General features: G+C 37.5%; 1 protein-coding gene and 2 long non-coding RNA genes across 3 annotated transcripts in view; 1 reads left to right on the top strand and 2 right to left on the bottom strand.

The window, feature by feature from the left end:
- The window catches only part of LOC149783819 (uncharacterized), a 233,072-nt gene that overhangs the window by 16,834 nt on the left and 190,648 nt on the right, over positions 1-25,590 (top strand). The gene's annotated exons all lie outside the window — the stretch shown is intronic.
- LOC149783824 (uncharacterized) overlaps positions 6,831-25,590 on the bottom strand; it is a 34,700-nt gene continuing 15,940 nt past the window's right edge. Inside the window, exon 3 of the long non-coding RNA XR_016413688.1 lies at positions 6,831-7,523. This is a non-coding gene — a long non-coding RNA (uncharacterized LOC149783824). The remainder of the gene's footprint in view (positions 7,524-25,590) is intronic.
- Positions 9,180-12,167, bottom strand: LOC149783825 (uncharacterized). Its single transcript, XM_089932036.1, has one exon. The coding sequence runs from the start codon at positions 12,044-12,046 to the stop codon at positions 10,079-10,081; it is 1,968 nt and encodes a 655-aa protein (XP_089788162.1). The 5' UTR covers positions 12,047-12,167; the 3' UTR covers positions 9,180-10,078.

Raw genomic sequence — 25,590 nt, 5'->3', positions numbered from 1 at the left:
AAACAATTACCTTTAAATCCCTACAAAAAATACATAAATCTAACTCTTCTATCACAACCAAAATGAGAGAGGAAAAAATGTTCTAAAAATAGACTAGAACTACATTCCTGGGTACTGAACTGGAAGTACTGATTGTGACCCAATTCCATTTGTGCATTCTGAGTGATTGTAGGGGGTGTTTGTGTGTGTGTGTGTGTGTGTGTGTGTAATATGTACATATGTAAATACTGATGGAATGTTTTTTAAAAATTTGTGTATAAGCTTTAAGCTGTAAGTACATTTAGCTAATTACATGAAATATTTGGTACTTGGAATGACATGATGAATGGTCTGTAAGCACTGATGGAATTTGTAATATTAGTTTAACAATTTGTTTGTAAATTTTAAACTAATAGTACATGTATTTAATTACATGTATTATTTGTGTCATGAATGCCATACATGAAAGTGTCACATCATACATCAACTGCAATGCTACTAAATGTGTCTGGTGCCTGCTTTGCTCTTTTTAATATTGTGCTTAAAAAATTAGAAAATTAGATGGAGAGAGATAGACAGTGAGACACCGTGTGATGAACAGATTAAGGTTTGTGAGACACAAAATCAAGACACATGCACAAAAAGACCAATGAATACATGATATTTTATTTCTGGATTTCCTAATATTTAAAATGCTGGATATTTTATTAAAAAAATTTGCTTCATGGTATTATGCTCCTTGTTAGTAGTATGTACATGGGACATTCTATACACCCTCACACTATTATAGTCTATTATGGGATGCATATACTTTATATTCCTTGTTATAATATGTACATGGGACATTCTACAAAAGTGACACTATTCTAGTCTATTATGGGATGGATATACTTTATATTCCTTGTTATAATATGTACATGGAACATTCTACAAAAGTGACACTATTATAGTCTATTATGGGATGGATATACTTTATATTCCTTGTTAGTAGTATGTATATGGGACATTCTACACAGGCTGACACTACTATAGTCTATTATGGGATGGATATACTTTATATTGCTTGTTATAATATGTACATGGGACATTCTACACAAGCTGACACTATTATAGTCTATTATGGGATGGATATACTTTATAATTCCTTGTTATAATATGTACATGGGACATTCTACACAAGCTGACACTATTATAGTCTATTATAGGATGGATATACTTTATATTCCTTGTTAGTAGTATGTATATGGGACATTCTACACAGGCTGACACTATTATAGTCTATTATGGGATGGATATACTTTATATTCCTTATAATATGTACATGGGACATTCTACACAAGCTGACACTATTATAGTCTATTATGGGATGGATATACTTTATATTCCTTATAATATGTACATGGGACATTCTACACAAGCTGACACTATTATTGTCTATTATGGGATGGATATACTTTATATTCCTTATAATATGTACATGGGACATTCTACACAAGCTGACACTATTATAGTCTATTATGGGATGGATATCCTTTATTTTCCTTGTTATAGTATGTACATGGACATTCTACAAAAGTGACACTATTATAGTCTATTATGGGATGGATATACTTTATATTCCTTGTTATAATATGTACATGGGACATTCTACAAAAGTGACACTATTATAGTCTATTATGGGATGGATATACTTTATATTCCTTGTTATAATATGTACATGGGACATTCTACAAAAGTGACACTATTATAGTCTATTATGGGATGGATATACTTTATAGTCCTTGTTATAATATGTACATGGGGCATTCTACACAAGCTGACACTGTTATAGTCTATTATGGGATGGATATACTTTATATTCCTTTTTATAATATATACATGGGACATTCTACACAAGCTGACACTATTATAGTCTATTATAGGATGGATATACTTTATATTCCTTGTTAGTAGTATATATATGGGACATTCTACACAGGCTGACACTATTATAGTCTATTATGGGATGGATATACTTTATATTCGTTGTTATAATATGTGCATGGGACATTCTACACAAGCTGACACTATTATAGTCTATTATAGGATGGATATACTTTATATTCCTTGTTAGTAGTATGTATATGGGACATTCTACACAGGCTGACACTATTATAGTCTATTATGGGATGGATATACTTTATATTCCTTATAATATGTACATGGGACATTCTACACAAGCTGACACTATTATAGTCTATTATGGGATGGATATACTTTATATTCCTTATAATATGTACATGGGACATTCTACACAAGCTGACACTATTATTGTCTATTATGGGATGGATATACTTTATATTCCTTATAATATGTACATGGGACATTCTACACAAGCTGACACTATTATAGTCTATTATGGGATGGATATCCTTTATTTTCCTTGTTATAGTATGTACATGGACATTCTACAAAAGTGACACTATTATAGTCTATTATGGGATGGATATACTTTATATTCCTTGTTATAATATGTACATGGGACATTCTACAAAAGTGACACTATTATAGTCTATTATGGGATGGATATACTTTATATTCCTTGTTATAATATGTACATGGGACATTCTACAAAAGTGACACTATTATAGTCTATTATGGGATGGATATACTTTATAGTCCTTGTTATAATATGTACATGGGGCATTCTACACAAGCTGACACTGTTATAGTCTATTATGGGATGGATATACTTTATATTCCTTTTTATAATATATACATGGGACATTCTACACAAGCTGACACTATTATAGTCTATTATGGGATGGATATACTTTATATTCCTTGTTAGTAGTATGTATATGGGACATTCTACACAGGCTGACACTATTATAGTCTATTATGGGATGGATATACTTTATATTCCTTGTTATAATATGTACATGGGACATTCTACACAAGCTGACACTATTATAGTCTATTATGGGATGGATATACTTTATATTCCTTATAATATGTACATGGGACATTCTACACAAGCTGACACTATTATTGTCTATTATGGGATGGATATACTTTATATTCCTTATAATATGTACATGGGACATTCTACACAAGCTGACACTATTATAGTCTATTATGGGATGGATATACTTTATTTTCCTTGTTATAGTATGTACATGGACATTCTACAAAAGTGACACTATTATAGTCTATTATGGGATGGATATACTTTATATTCCTTGTTATAATGGTGGCGCTATACAGTTTCGCATTTTGCATAGGGTTAGGAATTTAAAGAAAAAGAATGTCCCCGGCTTTCCTCACTGGTTATACTGGCTATTTAAAAAAGACCTTGTATATCTTAGGTATAATGCAAAGAACCTTTAATTCCCTTTATTTTGGTGTATGATTGATGGGTGTACTATGGGTTATAGAGTATACAGCTTGGCCTTACTTCAAATGTGCACCTTTCAAAAAAGTGCTAGCTCTACTTGGTCATTTTCACTTCCTGAACTTCAGAGGTCATTTGTATAAAAAAGAGCTGATAACTTTTTTTACATTTTATATATTTGGTAATTCATTCATTGCACTTTCAGAAGCTGGTATTGTCTAGTCTGGCAAAATTCATTTTCCCTATTTTAATAGCTGCTATGTATAGTGTACTTTAGACTAATTCAGACTGATTTTTTAACACAAGGGAGCAGTCATTTTAGTTAGCAGTGTGCTTAAATCATGTAAAATTTCCAAAAGTACAATATCCAAAAGAAATATCATCCACATTACATTAATGTAGCATAGAGGTATGCAAACATTCTCTCCACTGTACATGTTTTAAATGCGAACTACTTCACCTTACATACATCACTCTCTCAAAAGTACTTATTATCTGGTGAGCGCCACCATAAAGAAGATGTAGGTATTATTTTTTATGATTTAATTATGTTTATATGGCTGAAACATTTAAGTCGCAAGCATCAAAACAATCCTTATGAATAATTCTTCTGCTTTTTTCCCCACAGAACAGTATTTATGAGTGTCAGAGTCTCTAACAAGTCCAGCCTCCCCCCCCATGATAAAAGTGAGCGATTTTAAGAATGCACATTACATTTTGTAAACATAGCAACCAATGTTATGCTGAATGATAGGAACATGAAACTAGCCAGAATTATTTCTGAGATATCAACAATGAATTTTACAATTAGAAAAGGGAGGTAACTCATCAGCTTCATAAAGGTCAAAGGTCAAAGTGTAAAATATTTGCCTATTGTTTAATATGGAAGAAGCGAATTCACTTTCTCATCATTTATTTTTTATTTCATTGCAAATAAATGAAAAGAAACATTTTCACCATATATTTCTGTCACTTATTGCAACAGTTTTAAATTTAAGCTGACTCTATTCCTATATTCTAAGTCTTCTAATTTCCCCATAATTAAGGTCACTACTCACACAAACATACCTCATGGCAAATTATGTACGCAAGAGAAAAATGATCATAATTAGCTTATTTTCATGCTTAAACGCAATATGAATGTACCATTTTATTCAGAACATCATACATAATTATATGAAAATAAAAAAAAATAATTGCAAACATTTTTTTATTTTCTTTAAGGTGGCGCTATACAGTTTCGCATTTTGCATAGGGTTAGGAATTTAAAGAAAAAGAATGTCCCCGGCTTTCCTCACTGGTTATACTGGCTATTTAAAAAAGACCTTGTATATCTTAGGTATAATGCAAAGAACCTTTAATTCCCTTTATTTTGGTGTATGATTGATGGGTGTACTATGGGTTATAGAGTATACAGCTTGGCCTTACTTCAAATGTGCACCTTTCAAAAAAGTGCTAGCTCTACTTGGTCATTTTCACTTCCTGAACTTCAGAGGTCATTTGTATAAAAAAGAGCTGATAACTTTTTTTACATTTTATATATTTGGTAATTCATTCATTGCACTTTCAGAAGCTGGTATTGTCTAGTCTGGCAAAATTCATTTTCCCTATTTTAATAGCTGCTATGTATAGTGTACTTTAGACTAATTCAGACTGATTTTTTAACACAAGGGAGCAGTCATTTTAGTTAGCAGTGTGCTTAAATCATGTAAAATTTTCAAAAGTACAATATCCAAAAGAAATATCATCCACATTACATTAATGTAGCATAGAGGTATGCAAACATTCTCTCCACTGTACATGTTTTAAATGCGAACTACTTCACCTTACATACGTCACTCTCTCAAAAGTACTTATTATCTGGTGAGTGCCACCAATATGTACATGGGACATTCTACAAAAGTGACACTATTATAGTCTATTATGGGATGGATATACTTTATATTCCTTGTTATAATATGTACATGGGACATTCTACAAAAGTGACACTATTATAGTCTATTATGGGATGGATATACTTTATAGTCCTTGTTATAATATGTACATGGGGCATTCTACACAAGCTGACACTGTTATAGTCTATTATGGGATGGATATACTTTATATTCCTTATAATATGTACATGGGACATTCTACACAAGCTGACACTATTATAGTCTATTATGGGATGGATATACTTTATAGTCCTTGTTATAATATGTACATGGGGCATTCTACACAAGCTGACACTGTTATAGTCTATTATGGGATGGATATACTTTATAGTCCTTATAATATGTACATGGGACATTCTACACAAGCTGACACTATTATAGTCTATTATGGGATGGATATACTTTATATTCCTTTTTATAATATATACATGGGACATTCTACACAAGCTGACACTATTATAGTCTATTATGGGATGGATATACTTTATATTCCTTATAATATGTACATGGGACATTCTACACAAGCTGACACTATTATAGTCTATTATGGGATGGATATACTTTATAGTCCTTGTTATAATATGTACATGGGGCATTCTACACAAGCTGACACTGTTATAGTCTATTATGGGATGGATATACTTTATATTCCTTATAATATGTACATGGGACATTCTACACAAGCTGACACTATTATAGTCTATTATGGGATGGATATATTTTATAGTCCTTGTTATAATATGTACATGGGGCATTCTACACAAGCTGACACTGTTATAGTCTATTATGGGATGGATATACTTTATATTCCTTATAATATGTACATGGGACATTCTACACAAGCTGACACTATTATAGTCTATTATGGGATGGATATACTTTATATTCCTTTTTATAATATATACATGGGACATTCTACACAAGCTGACACTATTATAGTCTATTATGGGATGGATATACTTTAAAGTAATTGTTTTATATTGGTTGTTATAATATGTACACTGGACATTCTACACAACCTCATGCTATCATAGGATGCATATTATTTTAAGTAATTATTTCAATTTTTCTGACTGGTCTATATTTATATAATTTATTATAGTAACTGGCATGATATACAAGGAGAAATTATACACTTCAATTTTCAGTTTCATTCAGTAAAGTTACGTATTCATCTTTAGACAGTAATGAACATAGTAATAATCAATAATTAAAATAGTAATAATAAATAATAATTAACATATTGGTAAGCGACAGCAGGATAATAGTAATAATAATAATAATAATAATAAACAGGAGTATTTACACATGCAAGGGATTAATTCAAAATTTTAGAACTTAAGTAAATGCAACAAATAATAAAACTAATTCTATAAATTTAGTCATTATAAATAGATGTCATTAAAAACTGGTCGACATTTTGTACATAATGTTTGTCTTTCAAGAAATGTAATACTACAATTGCCTTCATTTTCACTTTGTGTGCATATATATATATATATATATATATATTCTTCTTTCCTCTTTTCATTACTTATCTTTCTTGGCAACTTTAGGATAGCTTAGTCTCCAGAACTGGAAGTACTTAAAGAGAGCGCAGATCTTTCTCTGAAGTGTGTTTCTTATCGAATTAGATTTAATGTTAAATTCTGCATATCTGCAAGGTTATTGGTTAATAATGATAAAATGTTCTAGACATCTGAAGAAGGCTTTAATATCTCCATCACCAGATTGAAATTAATTGCAAATTTTAATCACCGTTGATTATTTTGGAGATTGACGGTGAAAAATTGTATTTGTCCATAAATTCACTTGACTTGTAAATTATGTAAGCAAATCTAGTAATTCAATTCATAAAAATATGTATAAATGGTCAAATTAAAATACTTGATTTGTCAATTATCAATTTTATTTATCTAACTTGAAGAACATGAGATAACATCCATTTTCAGACAAGAGTTTTTGAATGGTCTATGATTAATAATAAGTTTAATTTTATTTCAGCTGATAAATGTGTAGTTTTCTTCTATCTGAATCATTCGTGGTGATTAAGATATCCTCACTCTTGTGAATGCAATCGCCTGCGGATATTTCGGTATGCCTGTATTTACAACTTGAATGACATCTGGAGACAGCTGATGAATGTTGTTAGATGATTGTCCAACAACACAGATGTTGTCATATCTGTCTACAGCTACTCCACAGGGGCATACAAGATTGTCATGACTGTAGTTAAACTGCTTCCCGCCATCCATATCAAAACAAAAAAGTGAATGCATATTATGCATAAGAACATACACTTGTGTTTTCATGTTATTCAGTGCTACGTAGCTGTAGTAATCATAGAATGAAGAGTCATAAAGATGAGAATACTTTCCATTCTTGAAGTATTGTTTTTTAATTTGCTTTTGCACTCCATTTTCTTCAAAACATAATCAACATTTGGTTTGCATTAGCTTTTATTAGATTTGCATTCATAGTGCATTCCTTTTTCATGTGTACATCATCCTGTTTTGTTTTACTGGTGAAATTGTCATTTTCAGGGTATGTACTAGATAGTTGAAACTTGTGCTGAATATATAAAATATTTAAAAACTTTAGGCCAAATAAACAATTATGTGGTGCAAGTTACCCAACTGACAATATTTTTTTCCTGCTGACCCTACATTTTTTGTTGGGGGTCGAGGACGGGTAATTTGGCACCAGGAAAATAAGAATTTGTGTTATGTGGGCCATATCTGAAAGTGTCACATCATACATATAATTAATTACATAAAATTTTTGTGTCATGAGTGCCATAAATGAAAGTGTAACAGAATAAATATAGTTACTTACATAAAATATTTATGTTATTTGTGACACATTTCTATAGTTAATTACATAAAATATTTGTTTCATGAATGCCATGCATGAAAGTGTCACATCATACATCAACTATAATGCTACTAAATGCATTTGGAATCTTTGCTCTTTTTTATATTGTGCTTACACAATTAGATGGAGAGAGGCAGAGACAAACAGAGAGTCAGACACATTGTGATTAATATATAAATGCTGGTGAGACTCAAAATTAAGACAAATGCAAAAAAGCAATGAAGGCAAGACATGCTTTATTTCTAGATTTCCTATTATTTAAAATACTGGAGATTTATGAAGAAGTCTATTTCATTCCATTAAAATCAATGTTAATAGTATGTACATTGGACATTGTACACAACCTCATGCTATTATATTCTATTATGGGATGGCTATATGTTGAAGTAATTGTTTTATACTCCGTGTTAATAGCATGTACATTGGACATTATACACAACATCATGCTTTCATAGGATGCAAATAATTTATAGTAATTGTTTCATTTTATCTGACTGTTCTATATTTATTTGAATAGTAACTGGCATAATATACAAAAAGAGGAATTATACACTTCAATTTTCTGTTTCATTCAGCAAAGTTACATATTCACCTTTATACAATAATCAACACAGTAATAACCAATAATTATCATAGTAATAACCAATAATTATCATAGTAATAACCAATAATTATCATAGTAATAACCAATAATTATCATAGTAATAATCAATTCTAATTAACATAATGATAAGCAGGATAATAATAATAATAATAATCAGCAGTATTTAGCCATGCAAGGGATTTACTCAAAATTTTAAACTCTACCTAATTTTAATGTGTTTAAGCAAACACAACAGATAATAAAAAGAATTATAAACATGTTAGTCATTATAGATAGATTATACTTCTTCCATTAAAGACTGATATATATTTTTTACATGATGTTTGTATCTTTAGAGAAAAATAATACTAAAATTGGCCTCATTTTCACTATATATATATATATATATATATATATATATATATATATATGTATATACTAATTCTTCTTTTCTCTTTATATTACTTATCTTTCATAGCAGCAATATTTTTTAGAATTATAAAAAGAGTAAATCCTCACAATGCTAACTTAAGGATAGCTTAGTCTCCAGAACTGGAAGCACTTAAAGAGAGTGAAGGTCTTTCTCTGAACTGTGTTTCTTTTCAAATTAACAATTCATGGATCTAATGGTAAACTCTGCATATCTGCATGGTCATTGGTCAATAATGATGCAACATTCTAGACATCTGTATAAGGCTTTAATACCTCCATCATCAGATTGAAATTAATTGCAAAAATTTTAATCAGCATTGATTATTGTTTAGATTGACAGTGAGAAATTGTATTTGTCCATAAATACACTTGACTTGTAAATTATGCATACTAATCCAGTAATTCATGCAATAATGTATAAACAGTCATCAAATTAAAATAACTGATTTGTAAATTCTCTATTTTATTTATTAAGAAACATGAGATAACATTCAATTTGAGACAAGATTTTTTAATAGTCTACCATTAATAATAATAATAACAATAATAATAATATCAACAATAATCAGCAATATCACCAGCCATATTTGCACAATATAACAGCCTACACACTTAATGTCCTTCATATGGAAATAAGTGCAACAGTGTTTCAAATGATTAAAAAATGTCTGTAGCATTTATTTACCTTTTAAAACTGATTTGTTTTTTGCATGTAAGATTTTCAATATGTATTTTGTTAATATGGCACATATGTATATCTTTACAGGAATGTAACGCTAAATTGTATTCAGCATTTATTAACATATTAAAATGGATTGTTTTACGAAATAACATTAATGTACATTTTTTCATAAAGTTTATGTAACTTTACAAGAACGTGGCACTAAAGTAACCTGTTTAATTTTATTTCAGCTGATAAATGTGTAGTTTTGTTGTCTCTGAACCATTCGTGATGATTAAGATATCCTTACTCTTGTGAATGCAAATAGCCCACTGAGATTTTGGTATTCCTGTATTTACAACCTGTATAACAGACCCATCTGGAAACAGCTGATGAATGCTGTTAGAATTGTTTCCAAGAACATAGATGTTGTCATAATTGTCCACAGCTACTCCACAGGGGCATCTAAGATTGACAGGACTGTAAGTAAACTGCTTCCTGCCATCCATGTCAAAACAGAGAAGTGAATTCATAAGACACACACTAACATACACTCGAGTTTTCATGTTATTCACAGCAACGTAATTGTCGTCAAAGTATGGAGAGTCATACTGATGAGTACATATTACATCTCCTCTTGTGTTCATCAGACTCCATTGACTCTTGTTATTACCACAATAACCATGCACAACCATCTCCCCCTTCCCAGCAGCTGCTATTCCATTACAATTACATTTGGTTGTTATCATTCTGACTGGCCTGATGACGTCACCAATCACAGACAGGATATTGATTTTATTCTGATTATACAGTGACACTGCCACCTCCAGGTCATCCAGTACACAGATGTTCCATGGTTCACCTGTTAATGTATGACTTGTGATGAACTGATAGGAAGAGCTTAGTAGGATGCATTGGCTATTGCTATAATCAGCAATCATCACCCTGTCTCCAGGGAGAAATGTGACACCAGAATACAATGGTGTATTACCAGTAGGGACTTTAAGATCAATTACATCAACTCTCTCTACCTCACAGTCCTTCCTCGGCCTCTGCAGACATGTTAGGGGCAGAGTGTTGGAGCTGGTGGTGGTCACAACCTTCCCCAATTTAGACAAAGAGATGGAGAAAATGGATTGTATAAGAGGAGAGAATTGCAATGTTACTGCTAATTTGTTAGTTTTCTCGTACTTTACTCCGACAAGATTGCAGTAGAAATATAACTGAGACCTCATCGTTTCCGCCATAAGAAATTTTTGCAAACTGTTCCCATATTTATTTACTGTTTCAAGGAGGTAGTGCGAATTTCTCACAGAATGCATTAGTGACAAACACTGATGATTTTCGTCCTGTTTCCTGATAACCTCTTCTTTGTAAATTCGGTTTCCCTCTTCCTTCACACGATTCTCTAACTCGTCTAGAACTGAATTGATTTTCTTTCTGAATTCTTTGATTTGGTCGGTCATCTTATTAACTTGGGGCTCAAGAGTATTAACACAGGCCTCGTTAATCACCATAAACCTCTTTAAATGCATCTCGATTTCCTTCATATCTGCAATTATTTCTTCTGGATTGCTATCACATAGCAGAGCAGGGATGTCTTTTTTTAAATCTATTACTTCGAAACAAATTTTATGGCTATCGAAGAAGCATGTGCCACAACAAGGGACGCCGTGATCTTTACAGTAGTATTGTATATCTTCTCCATGATGCTCCGAACATGTAAACCTTTCTGCCAGTTCCACCACAATTTTCGGGTTACAAGTTAATTCATCAACACTAATAATGGTATGATCCTTTGACATTTTCAGCTTCCGGTGTACCTTCAAACAATCTCCACACATGGTCTCTTTGCATACTATACAGAACCCTTCAGCAGGGGAATTGATACCCTCATTGTTACAAGCGTCACACAAACAATCTACTCTCGATTTTACTGGCAACATTGACTGTAAGACTGTGTCGACTGGAAATAAAGTCGCCCATTCACTTGTCGGTCTATCCTTAATGGAGGGACTCGCAGAATTTCTACATACTGGACACTTAACATACGTCAACTTGGCAGCCTCAGTTGTTATGTGAGATTGTAAACATTTCTCACAGAAAGAGTGGGCGCACGGCAGCTGTCTGGGTATGTTGAACTGTTCCAAACAAATTGGACAACAAGGTCCATCGTCATTCTCTACTTTAGCAGCAGCCATCTTTAACATTAAACCGTTATATAACCCTGATAGGAAAACATGTAAATATTATACTGTATGAAAGCAGATTTATAAATACCTATTCGCTTGAATAACGCTTGTTGTTACTTCCTAGTTTTAACCTGTTGGACATGGGTATGCTCGATTGGTCAGTGATGTCTAATCTGTAATGTGCATCAGATGTTCCAAGTGTCCCTTCCGCACTGTTCCAAAAGTTACGTTGTAGAGGACCCAATCTATATCTTTATTAGGTTGCCTTTTAAACAAAATAAACTCTAGCAGAATAATTATCCCTATATAGTATCTTCATTGTTTGCCAGTACTGACTTTCCAGTGTAGGGGCCCCGAGTGGCCGAGTGGTCTAAAGCGCTCTCCGTTACGGATCACTGCCATCTCACCTCTGTCTGCGTGGGTACGAGTCTCGGCTTCGGCCAATGTGGGTATGTGAGAAAGCTTGCCAGTAGCTTCTCAGGGTCGGTGGTTCTTTCCGGGGATTTCCCGGGTTCTTCCTCCACCATTAATACTGGCCGCCATGTATAGCCTATCGTGTGCTGAAAAATGGCGTTAAACCCTACAACAACAACAACTTTCCAGTGTGTTTGTTTACAATAGGATGTTTATGCACGTGAATGCTATATGTGTATTGGCGCGCAGGTTCAGTATCGGGTAATACTTTACGATTCTCACAATGTAAAGTTAACGGGAAAAGCGAGCATGTAATAATTATCCCCATATAGTATCTACATTGTCAGTACTGTACTTTCTAGTGTGTCCAGCCCTAATCTATCACACTGTAATCTATTACAGCTTCAAAAGATGAATTCATGACGAAGTTCATGTTATAGTTTATCCAGCATTTTTAAAGAAATCAGCCTTACATATTCCACTCACATGCATGCATAAATGCTTGTAAAGAATAGATTATTTTATTTCAATCAATACAAATGATGCAAATATTCAAGTCAAACATCACACCAAACCGAAAGAAGAACCGATGCTCTACAAATAGATTGGGACAACAGTCTTCGGTATTGATCTCGAACTACTTATAATTGTGACCTTAGTCTATACATGTATTATATGCAGTTTTCATTTTCTGAAGTAAAAGAGTACTTTCTTGTTGGACTATCATTCTATTTTCATAAAGAAAGGTTTATCAAATAGCAGAATGTTGTACCAGAGACAAATATGATGTAAATAGCATGATGAGACAACAATATCGAACTATCTTTCACACACTAATGCAAGAGAAAAATATGTTTTAATAAAATAGTAGTGTTCCAGTCTCTTACGAAGAAAATCAGAAGCTTTTTTCCATGAGATCACGACCCTTTCACGATTAATGTAAGCTAGGACGAGAATAGTTGCTTTTAATTTATTATTTAAGCTTCTTTGTTCCCAAAAGCTATACTATACCTAAAATTACATTAACTGTTTCCAAATGATTTCCTTTATTTGATAATGTTTCAGAAGAAATTTTCTTTCCACAGCTGCATCGAAAGGTTAATATCGTAAACCGAAATCCAAATTTCCGTCGCTTAGAGTTACAACAAAGTCATTTTCTCGACATTTTTTTAATTAAACAAGTAAATAATAGCAAATATTTTCGTTATCTTCATTTGCATCAGTATACATATATATTTTGAAACTGCTATACAATAGACTGCACTTTACAGTTTGCGTTTCGCACTTGGCTTATTTGATCGTGTTCTAGACCTTTCTGCCCGCTTTCTTCGAATTTGGTTCGGCTTCCGACCTGCAGATGGAGTTCTGGTTGCAGTTCTTCTGCCATCTTTTGAGTACATCATATTTGGATGGTCTTTACCGCAGTCTGTGAGAATTTTTTTTCTCCCTTTTATCCCGTTGTTCTTCTGTCATTCTGGCCCAGTGATCAATGTCGACAAGGTGGTGTAAATATCTTTCACTGAGGCGATAATTACCCATGTTTCTCAGGGAACGACATCTCTCTTCCTGCTCACTGATCACTAATTGATGAAACAGGTTGACAAACTTTAGTAATTCAGCTAGCTTCCATTTTTTGGCAGATTTTAGGATGTGATTTGAACTTTCTGAGTTGTTGTTTGTCCATGTGCTTGTAATTTTTCCTTTGTTGACCGGATATATGACGTGTTTTTTAAGCATTGGATACAATATTGCATCAAAGTAGGTGCGAAACTTTCTTTCGCAGGCATGCGAGTCTTTGTCATCGATGATGGAACATAATTGATTTAGTCTTTCTTGGTGGGTGTCAACGTCTGTTTTTTGTAAAAGACCATTTGAGCCAAAGACTAAATCAAGAACTTCCAGGCAATCTTTTAATGGAAACACAATTATATCTTCCATTTGTCTGTTTGCGCTTTGCTTTAGATGACGAGTACAAAGGACGTGTGTGCTACCAGGCAAACATCGTTTTATAACGGTTTTGAATGCCAATTCCTCATCTTTGCCGATAGTCAGTAACTGGAGCTGGTTGTCTGTCAAGTTGTAAGCGACGTCATGGAGGAATGCAGAATATGCCTTGGTGCTGAACTTGGTATTGATGAAAGTTGGACCGAACACAATCGGATGGTCATCTGTAGATCTCTTTATAACGGATAAGTCTTTGAAACTTGTCGGAGTCACGTGAAAATCACCAAGGTTATAGGTCTTGTCCATTCCAAGAACGCTACCGCCTTCAATACAGCAGAACCTATTAATGTCTGTGACCTGTTGCTCGTTGTGAAGAGTCACGACTGGGTGTTGTAAGCCATTCATATGTTTCAGTTTGGACGAATTTGTTTGTTTTGGTCATTTCTTTCACGCAAACAATATGGTCGGCGATGATCCCTGATTTGGATGGGCTGTGCTTTGTTCTTGCTATTGAATGTTTAATATTTCGGAGTTGTTTCTCGCCTCTTGGTTGCTGGTAATCATCATTTCTTTCAGAATGTATCATTCTCTCTACTTCCTTCACCCCTTTGTGCTCTAGTTCGTTTGTTAATCTTTCTCTAACGGAAGGCTTGGTTCTAATGTATATGACGTTTTGCGACGGATGTTTCACGGATGCATGATATGTTCGGGACGAGAATTTTCCATGTTTTCGGCAAGCGCGATGTTGGTTGCTATATCAGATAGAAGATTTTCAACCTTTGGAACCACGTTATCCGCCACTTGAACTGATCAGGTCCTGACGGAGAGCTCATTAGGGTTGCGTAAATTCTGTCAACGTGTATGATCTCGTCTGCTAATGGTTGTAGTTGTAATGGCTCGTAGATACGCTTTACACATCTTGCCGTTTAACAATCATCAAGAAAGTGCCATTTCTTTCAATAAATTTTGTGGATGGTGATGCACACTTGGCCCAAGCGCCACAGTCGTCCCAGAACTCGGACCTTTCCCCGAAGTACGTTTCATGATGTTGTCGATGTTAGTGATAATAAAATACATGCCGTCTTTTCTTCGAGATTGGATCATCTTTCATCACGTCCATGACAGATTTGCGATCCATGAACTTCTTTAAAGGACCTGGCACGAATTCATCAAGGTATAATTCATCGTCTTTTTCAGAATCAATTGCACTGATGTGTTACGAACGTAGGACTACCCATTAATTAACATGTATATCAATATTGCTCTCTGTGTTGAAATAAACAATATATCATATATATTTATCTATGTTTACATAAATGAATTAAATCCTGTGAGTAGTTATGTGGGATAGGATAGCGACAATGAAAATTAGCATTACAGGACCCCTTGGGAACATATAGCGACAATGGAAATTTAACATGGAGAAAAATCGTGGGAACATATAGCGACAAGGGAAATTTAACATGGAGAAAAATCGTGGGAACATATAGCGACAAGGGAAATTTAACATGGAGAAAAATCGTGGGACTGTTGAGCGACAAGGGGATTTGAACATGGAGAAAAATCGTGGGAACATATAGCGACAAAGGAAATTAACATGGGATTTTTTTTTAAATTTTAAAAAAATAAAAAAAGGGGTAGGCAATTCAAAGACTATCTCTTTTCGAGAAATATGGCTGGCCCTGAAAAGGGCCTTTGGTTTATGTTAATATGCCCTTAACATAAAGGGCATTTGCGACATCTTCTTGTCCTCAAACTTCGTCTTACAGCAGGGCCATACATCAGAGTCCTCTTGAGGCAACCTTGTCTCTCTATATAGACTCTTCTTATCCACAGGCTGCTGCTGGTCCTGTGGACAACGGTCCACTTGGATCGGACATACATGAGTATGTCCGTCCTGAACATCATCGTTGACACAAGGGTTGAAGATTCAACGTCGGTCCACATGTTGAGGCTCCTACAATAGGTGAATCAATGCACTGAACTGCGCTTATTTATAGGGACAGGTAGGATTGAAACGGATTGAGTTCATTCACCAATCCGAACACGCGTTACAGAATTCAGTCAGCCCGCATCCAATCCGAAGAGAGCAGTCTGTGACGTCACGTAGTCAATATAGATCTGTTAGCGCTTGTGTGCAGTCAATCTATGCGACAGTGATTCAACATGACGGAAACTCAGAAAACGATCCAATGGGGTGCACCAGCAGCGGAGACCGCCCAAGGGAACCCGGACTTACTTTCAGAAGAGGTGAATTGGGATTTTGTCGATTTTCTCTCCTCGCAAGAATTTGTTCCGGAACCTTCGTTACCTTCTTCATTACCGCAAGTGGAGAATTTTAGACAGAGACAGAAAGAAGAATTGGAGAAATTTATGCAACGACAAAAGGAAGCGGAACAGGCTTTTCTCTTACAGCAACAGCAACAAGAAGAAGAGGTAAGAAAAAAACAACAGCAAGAAGAAGTAGCAGCAAAGAAACAAGAGGGTGAAAATCAAACGGTCACGGTACTGTTGGATATTTTAGCGGAGTTAAGAAGTCTGAAACAAATGTATCAGACTTCTTTATCACGACCGAAGAGAATACGACCTTCCCGAGCTAAACACGTCAACCCTGTGACTAAGCCTACCGTACCACCCTTAGTGATTTCAACCCAATCATTATCATCATCATCAACATTACGCAGTCCAGAAGTAGGCCTTGGCCGTGGCAAAGGCATAAGACAGTTAAAGTTGATTGCTTAAACTCACCCCTACATCGTAAAAAAGGCCCTTTTCAGGGCCACCCACATATCTCGAAAAGAAATACAATTTCAATTTGCCAATAACTCAAAAAAAAATAACCCACCCATTTTACCCTTATAGTACGTGTCTGTGTATGAGTGCGTGAGTGTAGCTTCTTATTTTAAAATCATAACTCAAAGACTCTTACCTTATATCATTCATTTATTCTTTTCTCCATTTTTTACAATCCAATTCACAATTCACAACACAACACTTTAATAAAAAGTTCATTGACTTCTTCTTTCTCCTTGTTTAGTCTCTCTGTTTTTTGAATTTCTTCACCGTCACACTCTTTTCCTCCTCCTCTTCCTCCTCACTTTCTTCCCTTCTTCTTTTCTTCTCCTGTTTCTTTTTCTTCACCTGTCTGCTTTCTTCCTCTGAAGAATCCCTCTCTTCTTCTGAAGAATCCTTCTTTTCTTCTGACTCCTCTTGTTTCTTTTTTGGGCAATCTGGAGACCAATGTCCTTTTTCTTTACAATAATAACAGGTATCTTGACTTTTGTCTTTTTTAGCTCCTGTTTTTTGACGGTCTGGACACTCTGAAGACCAATGCCCTTTCTTCTGACAGATATAGCAAGTATCTTGACTTTTATCTCGAAAGGAAGGAGAGTAGTCCGTAGGCTGGTCTGAAGAGAATTTTCTAATGACCCCTCGCAAAGCTCTGACGAAACGTTCCATCTGGTTAGTCTCTTCCATCGTTGTGCTCGGCTTGAGAGTGAAATGAATAGTGAAAGGACAAGACACACACCCTTTTATATACGCTGGTCTGCTATGACTATAAAGTAGCTCATGGTGTTTCAACTTGAGTCATTTGACTTTTTGCTTTCAAGATGAAACGATCCCATTCATTCGAGAAGAAAGAAGAAAAAGAAAGTAAGAGGCAGAAACGTGATCTATCGCCTCGTACCAGGGCTGAAATCTTGGCACAAATTCATGCCAGTGATTTTGAAGAGGACATGAGTGAACCAGAATCAGAACCCTCTAAACCAAGTTCACCACCCTTAGTCAACCCTGAAAAATACTATTCCATTCGAGAGACGGAAAAGCGCTCCTCTAGAAAATTTAGAACCACGGCTTACAAATACACGGTGAAGTTTAAAGATTTCAAGTCCGAAGTACCGTTAGAGAAAGCAGAAGGGTTCATCACCGGAGTGTGGGATTCTCTGCTCACTGCACTCAAGCGACAATGTCAACCCAAAGAAGACGATCGCTTGAGACTTTCCATACAACACGACGGTTTGAAATCCCCTGTTTGGATCGAGTTTAGCACCCCTGCAGAATTGACCGCTTCCAAAGTCATGGACAAGATTCAACACGTGCAACAATCTAATGACCAGTTTGACATCACCGATGGAAAAGCCACATTGGACATGACCCACGTCTCTCCTCCTCAAGGAACCGGACGCAAAAAGATGTTATTGGTGAATGACCTTCGCAGCATTAAGCGTAGCCTTGTTCAAATTCACAATCCTCATGACCAGATGTGTTTAGCCCGTGCCATCGTGGTGGGACGAACCTATGCCAACAAGAACGACACGGTAGAATGGAAAAGAACCTGGAAAACTATTCAACGATCCGATCGAGCCAAACAACGAAGTGAAGCAGAACTCCTGTTACGACAAGCTGGCATGTCCAAAGACACACCCTGTGGCATACCTGAGATGCAAAAATTGCAAGATGCCCTAGCTCCACGATACACCTTGAAAGTGCACCCTCAAGAAGTGCGCGGGTCTTTGTTGTTTCGAGGGCAAGATTTTAAGGACGGAAAATACATTCACGTTTATCATCACGATGACCATTTCGATACCATTACCAGTATCACTGGATTCCTAGGATACGGTTATTATTGTGAGAAATGTGATTATGGTTATAACAATCGAGAGCAACACAAGCATTGTGGATCGAAATGCCCAGGATGTTTGGCCTCTCCACCCTGTCTGAGCGAAGAACCAGTGCCTTGTTCAACTTGTCTGCGCACGTTTGTCAGCCCTACCTGTTACCAACAACATTTGAAAACACGAGGTTCACAGAAGAAATGTGCTTGTCAACTCCTGAGATTGTGCTCTACGTGTGGACAAGGCATACTTACCAACAATGCCAAGGCACACGTATGTCGAGGAAAGAAAAAATGTCACATTTGTCACCACATCGTGGACTTGGAACACCAATGTTACGTGCAAAAATACCAACCCCCACCAGAGAAAGAGGACGGTCACAAGAAGAAAGGCAATTTCATCTTTTTCGATTTCGAATGCATGCAAGAGACTGGCATTCACATCCCTAATTTCTGCGTGGCTCATCGAGCGTGCGAGAAGTGCATTAAAGAACCTATCTTCAGTCATTGCCCTCACTGCAGCAAGATTCCTGGAGGGCGTGAAAAAATCTTTCGAGGACCGAACACGTTAGCCGATTTTGCCCAATGGGTCTTAGACCCCGTCGACAAGACGTGGAGCCAAGAGGACATCGAACGTTACCGAGATTGTCATCGTCATGCCACAGTGATGGCTCACAATTTCTCCGGATACGATGGACAGTTTCTTTTGAGGTACTATACGGAACATGGCACCGAACGTCCTAAAGTCACTTTGAACGGAGCCAAAATCATTTTCATGCAAGTGGGACAAGTGCAGTTTAAAGATTCGATGAGCTATTTGGCCATGCCTTTGAGTCGAATGCCTAAAACGTTTGGAATGACAGAAATGGCTAAAGGGTACTTTCCACACTTTTTCAATACGGAAGCCAATCAACACGCCGTTCTACCCCATTTACCTGAGGCTCACTATTACGACCCCGACAACATGCGTACCGAACAACGAGAAGCTTTCTACGCTTGGTACCAGGCTCACGCCTCGGACCCTTTCGACTTTCAGGAAGAAATGCTAAAGTATTGTCGTTCCGACGTGGACATTTTACGGCGTTGCTGTGGAAAATTTCGAGAACTGTTCATGGAACACGGAGGGGTGGATCCTTTGAAAGAAGCTTGCACCATTGCCAAAGCGTGTTCCCTAGTGTATCGACAACGATTCATGCCTGAAAACACCGTGGCTGTCATCAGCCCTCAAACGACCCACTTTGTCAAACGTCAATACTCGGTCAAAGCCCTACGTTGGTTACATTACTTGTGCGACAAGGAAGACAAGTGGATTCAGCATGCCCGCAACGGAGGGGGCGAAAAGACCATCGGAACGTATTCGGTCGATGGCTGGGACTTAGAAAACCCCAAGATCGTGTACGAGTTTAACGGTTGCTTATTTCACGGATGTCCTGTTTGTTACCCTGACCGTGGCACTAAAAATCAGTTTTTGCAACGAACCATGGAAGACTTGTACCAGGACACTTGTCAGCGACGCCTAAAGTTAGAACAGCAAGGATACCAAGTGGTGGAAATGTGGGAACACGAGTACGATCACCGTATGAAAACCGATCCCGAGTTTAAACGCCTCGTGGAAAGTTACCAGTTCATGGACTCGCTGAACCCGAGGGATAGTTTGTACGGAGGAAGGACCAATGCCACCTGTTTGCTGTACCAAGCCGACGAAGAGAAAGGAGAAGAAATCAAATACTTGGACGTGTGTTCGCTGTATCCCTACGTGTGCAAATATTGTCGCTTTCCCGTAGGGCACCCGCAATTGTTGACGGAACACATCGACCTGGTCAACATTCGACAATACGAAGGCTTGATCAAGTGTAAAGTTTTGCCTCCCACGAACCTATACCATCCCGTCTTACCTCACCATTGTCAAGGCAAACTGATGTTTCCCTTGTGCCGTACTTGTGCCGAAACGTGCAACCAAGACCAGCCTTGTCATCACAGCCAGGAAGAACGGGCCTTGACGGGAACCTGGGTCAGCGTAGAATTGTTCAAAGCTTTGGACATGGGATACCAACTGTTAGAAGTGTACGAAATTTGCCACTTTCCCAAGACACAACAATACCACAAGGGTGACCCCACTCAGAAAGGCATTTTCGCAGACTACGTGGATGCCTTTTTGAAACTGAAGCAAGAAGCCAGCGGCTATCCTTCCTGGTGTCACACTCCCGAAGACCAAATACAATTCAAAGAGAAATACTACGAACAAGAAGGCATCACTTTAGACCACATCGAGAAAAACGAAGGCAGGCGATCGTTTGCCAAAGTGATGTTAAATTGCTTGTGGGGTAAAATGGCACAACGCCCGTGTTTACCCAAGACGGAATATTTGACAGAACCTTCCCGCTACTTTCAGATGATTCACGACAAAACCAAATACATGAAACACGTGGACGTCGTTCGAGAGGATTTGATCTTGGTCAATTACGAAGAAGATCTGGACTTTGTACAAGACGACCCTTTTGGAAATGTCATCATTGCGGCTTACGTGACAGCCCATGCTCGCTTAAAATTGTACGAAGCTTTAGAACTGTTAGAAGAACGCGTCCTGTACTTTGACACGGACAGTTGCATTTACATCCATCACCCGATTCAACAGCACCCTGACATCGAAGGAGACCGTTTAGGAGCCTGGACAGACGAGCATCCCGACGACAAGATTCTAAGTTTCGTCAGTGGCGGTCCCAAAAATTACGGCTACGAATACCGGGACAAACAAGGAGAAGTGCACACGACGTGCAAAGTGAAAGGACTGACTCTGAATTATCGTACCAGTCGAGTGGTCAACTTTGGGGTATTGAAAGAAGCCTTGCAATCGGGAGAGGATGGAAACTTTAAAGTGACCACCTATCAACCGAACAAGATTGTACGTTTACCCACTCACCACATCGTCAGTCGACCTTTGGAAAAAGTTTATCAAATCGTGTACCAGAAGCGAGTTCGACTTCCCAATCATTTCACCTTACCGTACGGTCACGTCGGTATTGGTCTGTATATAAAAAGGAACCCTAGGCAAGATCGATAGTTCATTGGGACTACCAAGACCGAGCAAACAAGATGAATACTTTGAAAGAGACATCGTTCCAGTTTGGGGATTGTAAAAAAGTTGTATCTTCCTCTAGTGTGACTAATACTGGATGGATAAGACCCAGGCATTGCGACGGAAAATGTCCGGAAGGAGACTGCGATTGTCCATGTGGTTACCATTGTAATTGCGTAACGGAGTTTGCAGACGAGTGCGATTGTGAGCCTTGCGATGGATACGATGCTGTACGTTGTGACCTGAGCGATGCCGTAAAGCATCATGGGAACTTTAGTACCCCTACCCCTGTCATGGAAAGTGATGCTGTGCGTGTCAAACCTGTCGGATGCGAAAGTGATGCCGCTCGTCCTCTTGGACATTTTACTGGGTTTCGTTTTAAAGGGGAATGTTCACCTTCACGTCTACCCCCCTACGGATGTCATCCAGCCTTGAGCAAACTCCTACCCATGTCACTCAACCCTCATCGAAACGAACCTGTGAAAAACGAATATTCGTTTCCTGTGCGTTTGTCGGAATACTGCGACTTTGAAAATCGTCTTCAATCGTTCAAAGGAAAATGGCCAAAGTATCTGGGAGGACCGACCCCCGAAGAATTAGCCAGAGCCGGATTTTTCTACTTGGGCGAAGGAGATAAAGTCAGGTGCTTCAGTTGCGATGTGACACTTCACCACTGGGAACCGCAAGATTCGGCCTACGTAGAACATGCTCGATGGTCACCGAATTGTCATTACTTACCCTTAGTGGGACCGAGACATTGAAGTAACTTCTTACCATAATCATCTGTTCATGGATACTTTACAAGAGAACATTCGTGCTTTGCCTGTGGAGTTGAGAGAACGCATTTACCGAGAGCTGGTCAAAATACAAGTGAAACGTAAAGAACAATTGCATCCGTTACGTCACCGGTGTTTGAACCACTGGTACCTGAAGGCTATACAAGGACTGATTCAATTGAAAGTGTTCCATCGGACAGACATTGATGAACGACCTCCTGGTTATAAAAAGGATTGGTTTGGTATGGACGATTGTAGTTACTACATTGTAAACGTACTGCATCGAATTCCAGAGGAAGAGTTAACGAATTACCAACATCTTGAACACAATGTCAACTTAGTGAAAGAGGAAACTTCTGAACGAATTGTCATGTGTAGATTAGTGACTCAACGATTTAAATTCGACACTGAAGTGAAACCATGTTTGTGCAAAGAGTACATTTCTTGTGTCAGACCAAAGAGGATTTAGTATGACCTATTCATGGATACTTTGCTAGAGAACATTCGTGCTTTGCCTGTGGAGTTGAGAGAACGCATTTACCGAGAGCTGGTGAAAATACAAGTCTAACGTAAAGAACAATTGCATCCGTTACGTCACCAGATCTTTAACCACTGGTACCTGAATGGTATAAGAGAACTGATTCGTCAGAAATTGTTTCAGTGGTCAGACCTTGTTCAACACTTTGAGTTAGTGAATGATCGAAATGTTCATTATTTTGGTTACTTCGAGATTCACCTACAGCAATACATTGAGGAAGACAAGTTAAAGGATTATCAACATATTTTACGTGGAATCCACTTAGAGGAAGAGGAAACTTCTAAACGAACTCTGAAGTTTCGGTTACAGTATGCAAGATTTAGATTCCCTACTGGAGAACGAAGATCTCTGGCTAGAAAGTACGTGTATTGTTTCCGAAACAAAGAGACTATAAAAACAGGCTGCCATGCCACGACTTATGTCACATGTCATCCAACAGATTCCGTGGAAGGAACTCAATGACCATATTCAAACCGTGGATCATTACCATCGATTATTACAAGAACTGTATCCATTCAATTTGGGACGACAAGTGGTGTGTGTCTTAGTGACTTGTTTTTTGGGATTTCGTTTACCAGCCGATTCTTTGTGGACTCTTTACGATCAGTACTTACCACCTCCATGGCCTTAAATGGTCACGAAAAACTCCTTTTGCTCAAAGCCTTGCGTTTTCATCTGGATACTTCTCGACCTCTACGGGAAAAAAAGATTCGTCAACTTTTAGCTACCCAAGACGTGTATGACGATGTTTGTGTAGCTTGTGACTTACATCCCCATTGGACAGATGTCCGTGCCTGGAAAGAATGGGATTTTGAGGCTTGGACCCAAGAAGTGGCCCAGTATGCACGAGAGTTGTTCAAGGAAAAAAGTTACTTTTCAACCCGTGTTAGTGACGGTGCCAGAAGAACCCGTCACCCAGGACAGGACTGTCGTGGACAGACCTGAAAGACCCTTTCGGGAGGACACTTGTGTGACCTTACCCCCTGTTGAACTGGTTAGAACATTACCCAAAAGATGTGATTGTTGTACAGACACTTGTGTTTATTCCACGTTCATCGTTATCATGTGCCTTTTATCCTTGTACTTAAGCCTTTGGCTTTTATGTATTTTTGTCTTTCGTATTCATGTTTGAAAAAAAAAAACATTCAATAAACGTGTTCTGAAAAAGTATATAAACTCTTGTCTTGTTTGTTTTCGTGTCACAAGTGACATTTCTCACACCATGGCTACCTCTGCTGTCTCTGCTCCCTCTTCCTCTACTGTCAAAGTCATCGACGAACACTTAGATCGTGCCAGTTGGGAGGCTTTGTATCTTCGCCATCCCTTTAACATGCTCATTGCTGGACCTAGCGGTTCAGGCAAAACCGAATTCGTCAAACGTTTGATCGAACATAAACATCATTTGATCGATCGGCCCCCTCAACGGATCGTGTGGTGTTACAAAGAGTGGCAATCGGCGTACAGCCTCTTGCGAGAAAGTCAAGGCGATTCCATCGTGTTTGTGGAAGGCATTCCTAAAGAAGACGACGGCATCGTCTCTGACTCCCGTCAAACCCATTTGGTCATTTTCGACGACATGTTAGGAGAAGACGAAGAAGAAATTAAATTGTGGTTCACGCGCAAAGGGCATCACCGTAATGCCAGTGTCGTTTACATCACCCAAAATTTGTTTCAACAAAGTAAAGCCCATCGCACCATCAGTCTCAATGCGCATTACGTGGTCTTGTTTAAAAGCCCTCGAGATAAATCGCAAGTGCAAGTCTTAGCCAAACAGTTAGGAACGCCTTGGCTGACTCAGGCGTACGACGATGCCACTCAAACGCCACACGCCTATTTACTCGTCGATTTGAAACCTACGACCCCCGAGGATTTGCGATTTCGTACCCACTTGTTTCACCACTGGTGCCAAGACGGAGGGCTTGTCCTGTACACGTCTCCGTCCTCGACTTCATTTCACTCCCCATAAAAAATCTATAAAAACCTCAGACCCTTTTTCGTCTGTCTCACACAGTGTGAACATGACGTCCCTTCAGTCGCATCTTCCCGTCAAATTGATTCGTGCCTTGTATGGCATCAGTCGAGAAAAAAATCCACAAACACGAGCCCGTGTCTTAGAAGCTAGTCTCAAAGAAGTCTTACGATGGTTCACGGTGACGGCACGTCAATTACTCCAAGGAATCATTCAGATTCCTCATCAAA

Source organism: Sinohyriopsis cumingii, chromosome 14, assembly GCF_028554795.1.
Source record: "Sinohyriopsis cumingii isolate HCF-2022 chromosome 14, ASM2855479v2, whole genome shotgun sequence".
In the NCBI taxonomy this organism is placed as follows: domain Eukaryota; kingdom Metazoa; phylum Mollusca; class Bivalvia; order Unionida; family Unionidae; genus Sinohyriopsis; species Sinohyriopsis cumingii.
This window is presented reverse-complemented; position numbering and strand designations above follow the sequence as displayed.

Bases quoted from the DNA above. Each gene is read 5' to 3' on its own strand.
- LOC149783825 (XM_089932036.1), bottom strand. From the start codon at position 12,046: ATGTTAAAGATGGCTGCTGCTAAAGTAGAGAATGACGATGGACCTTGT.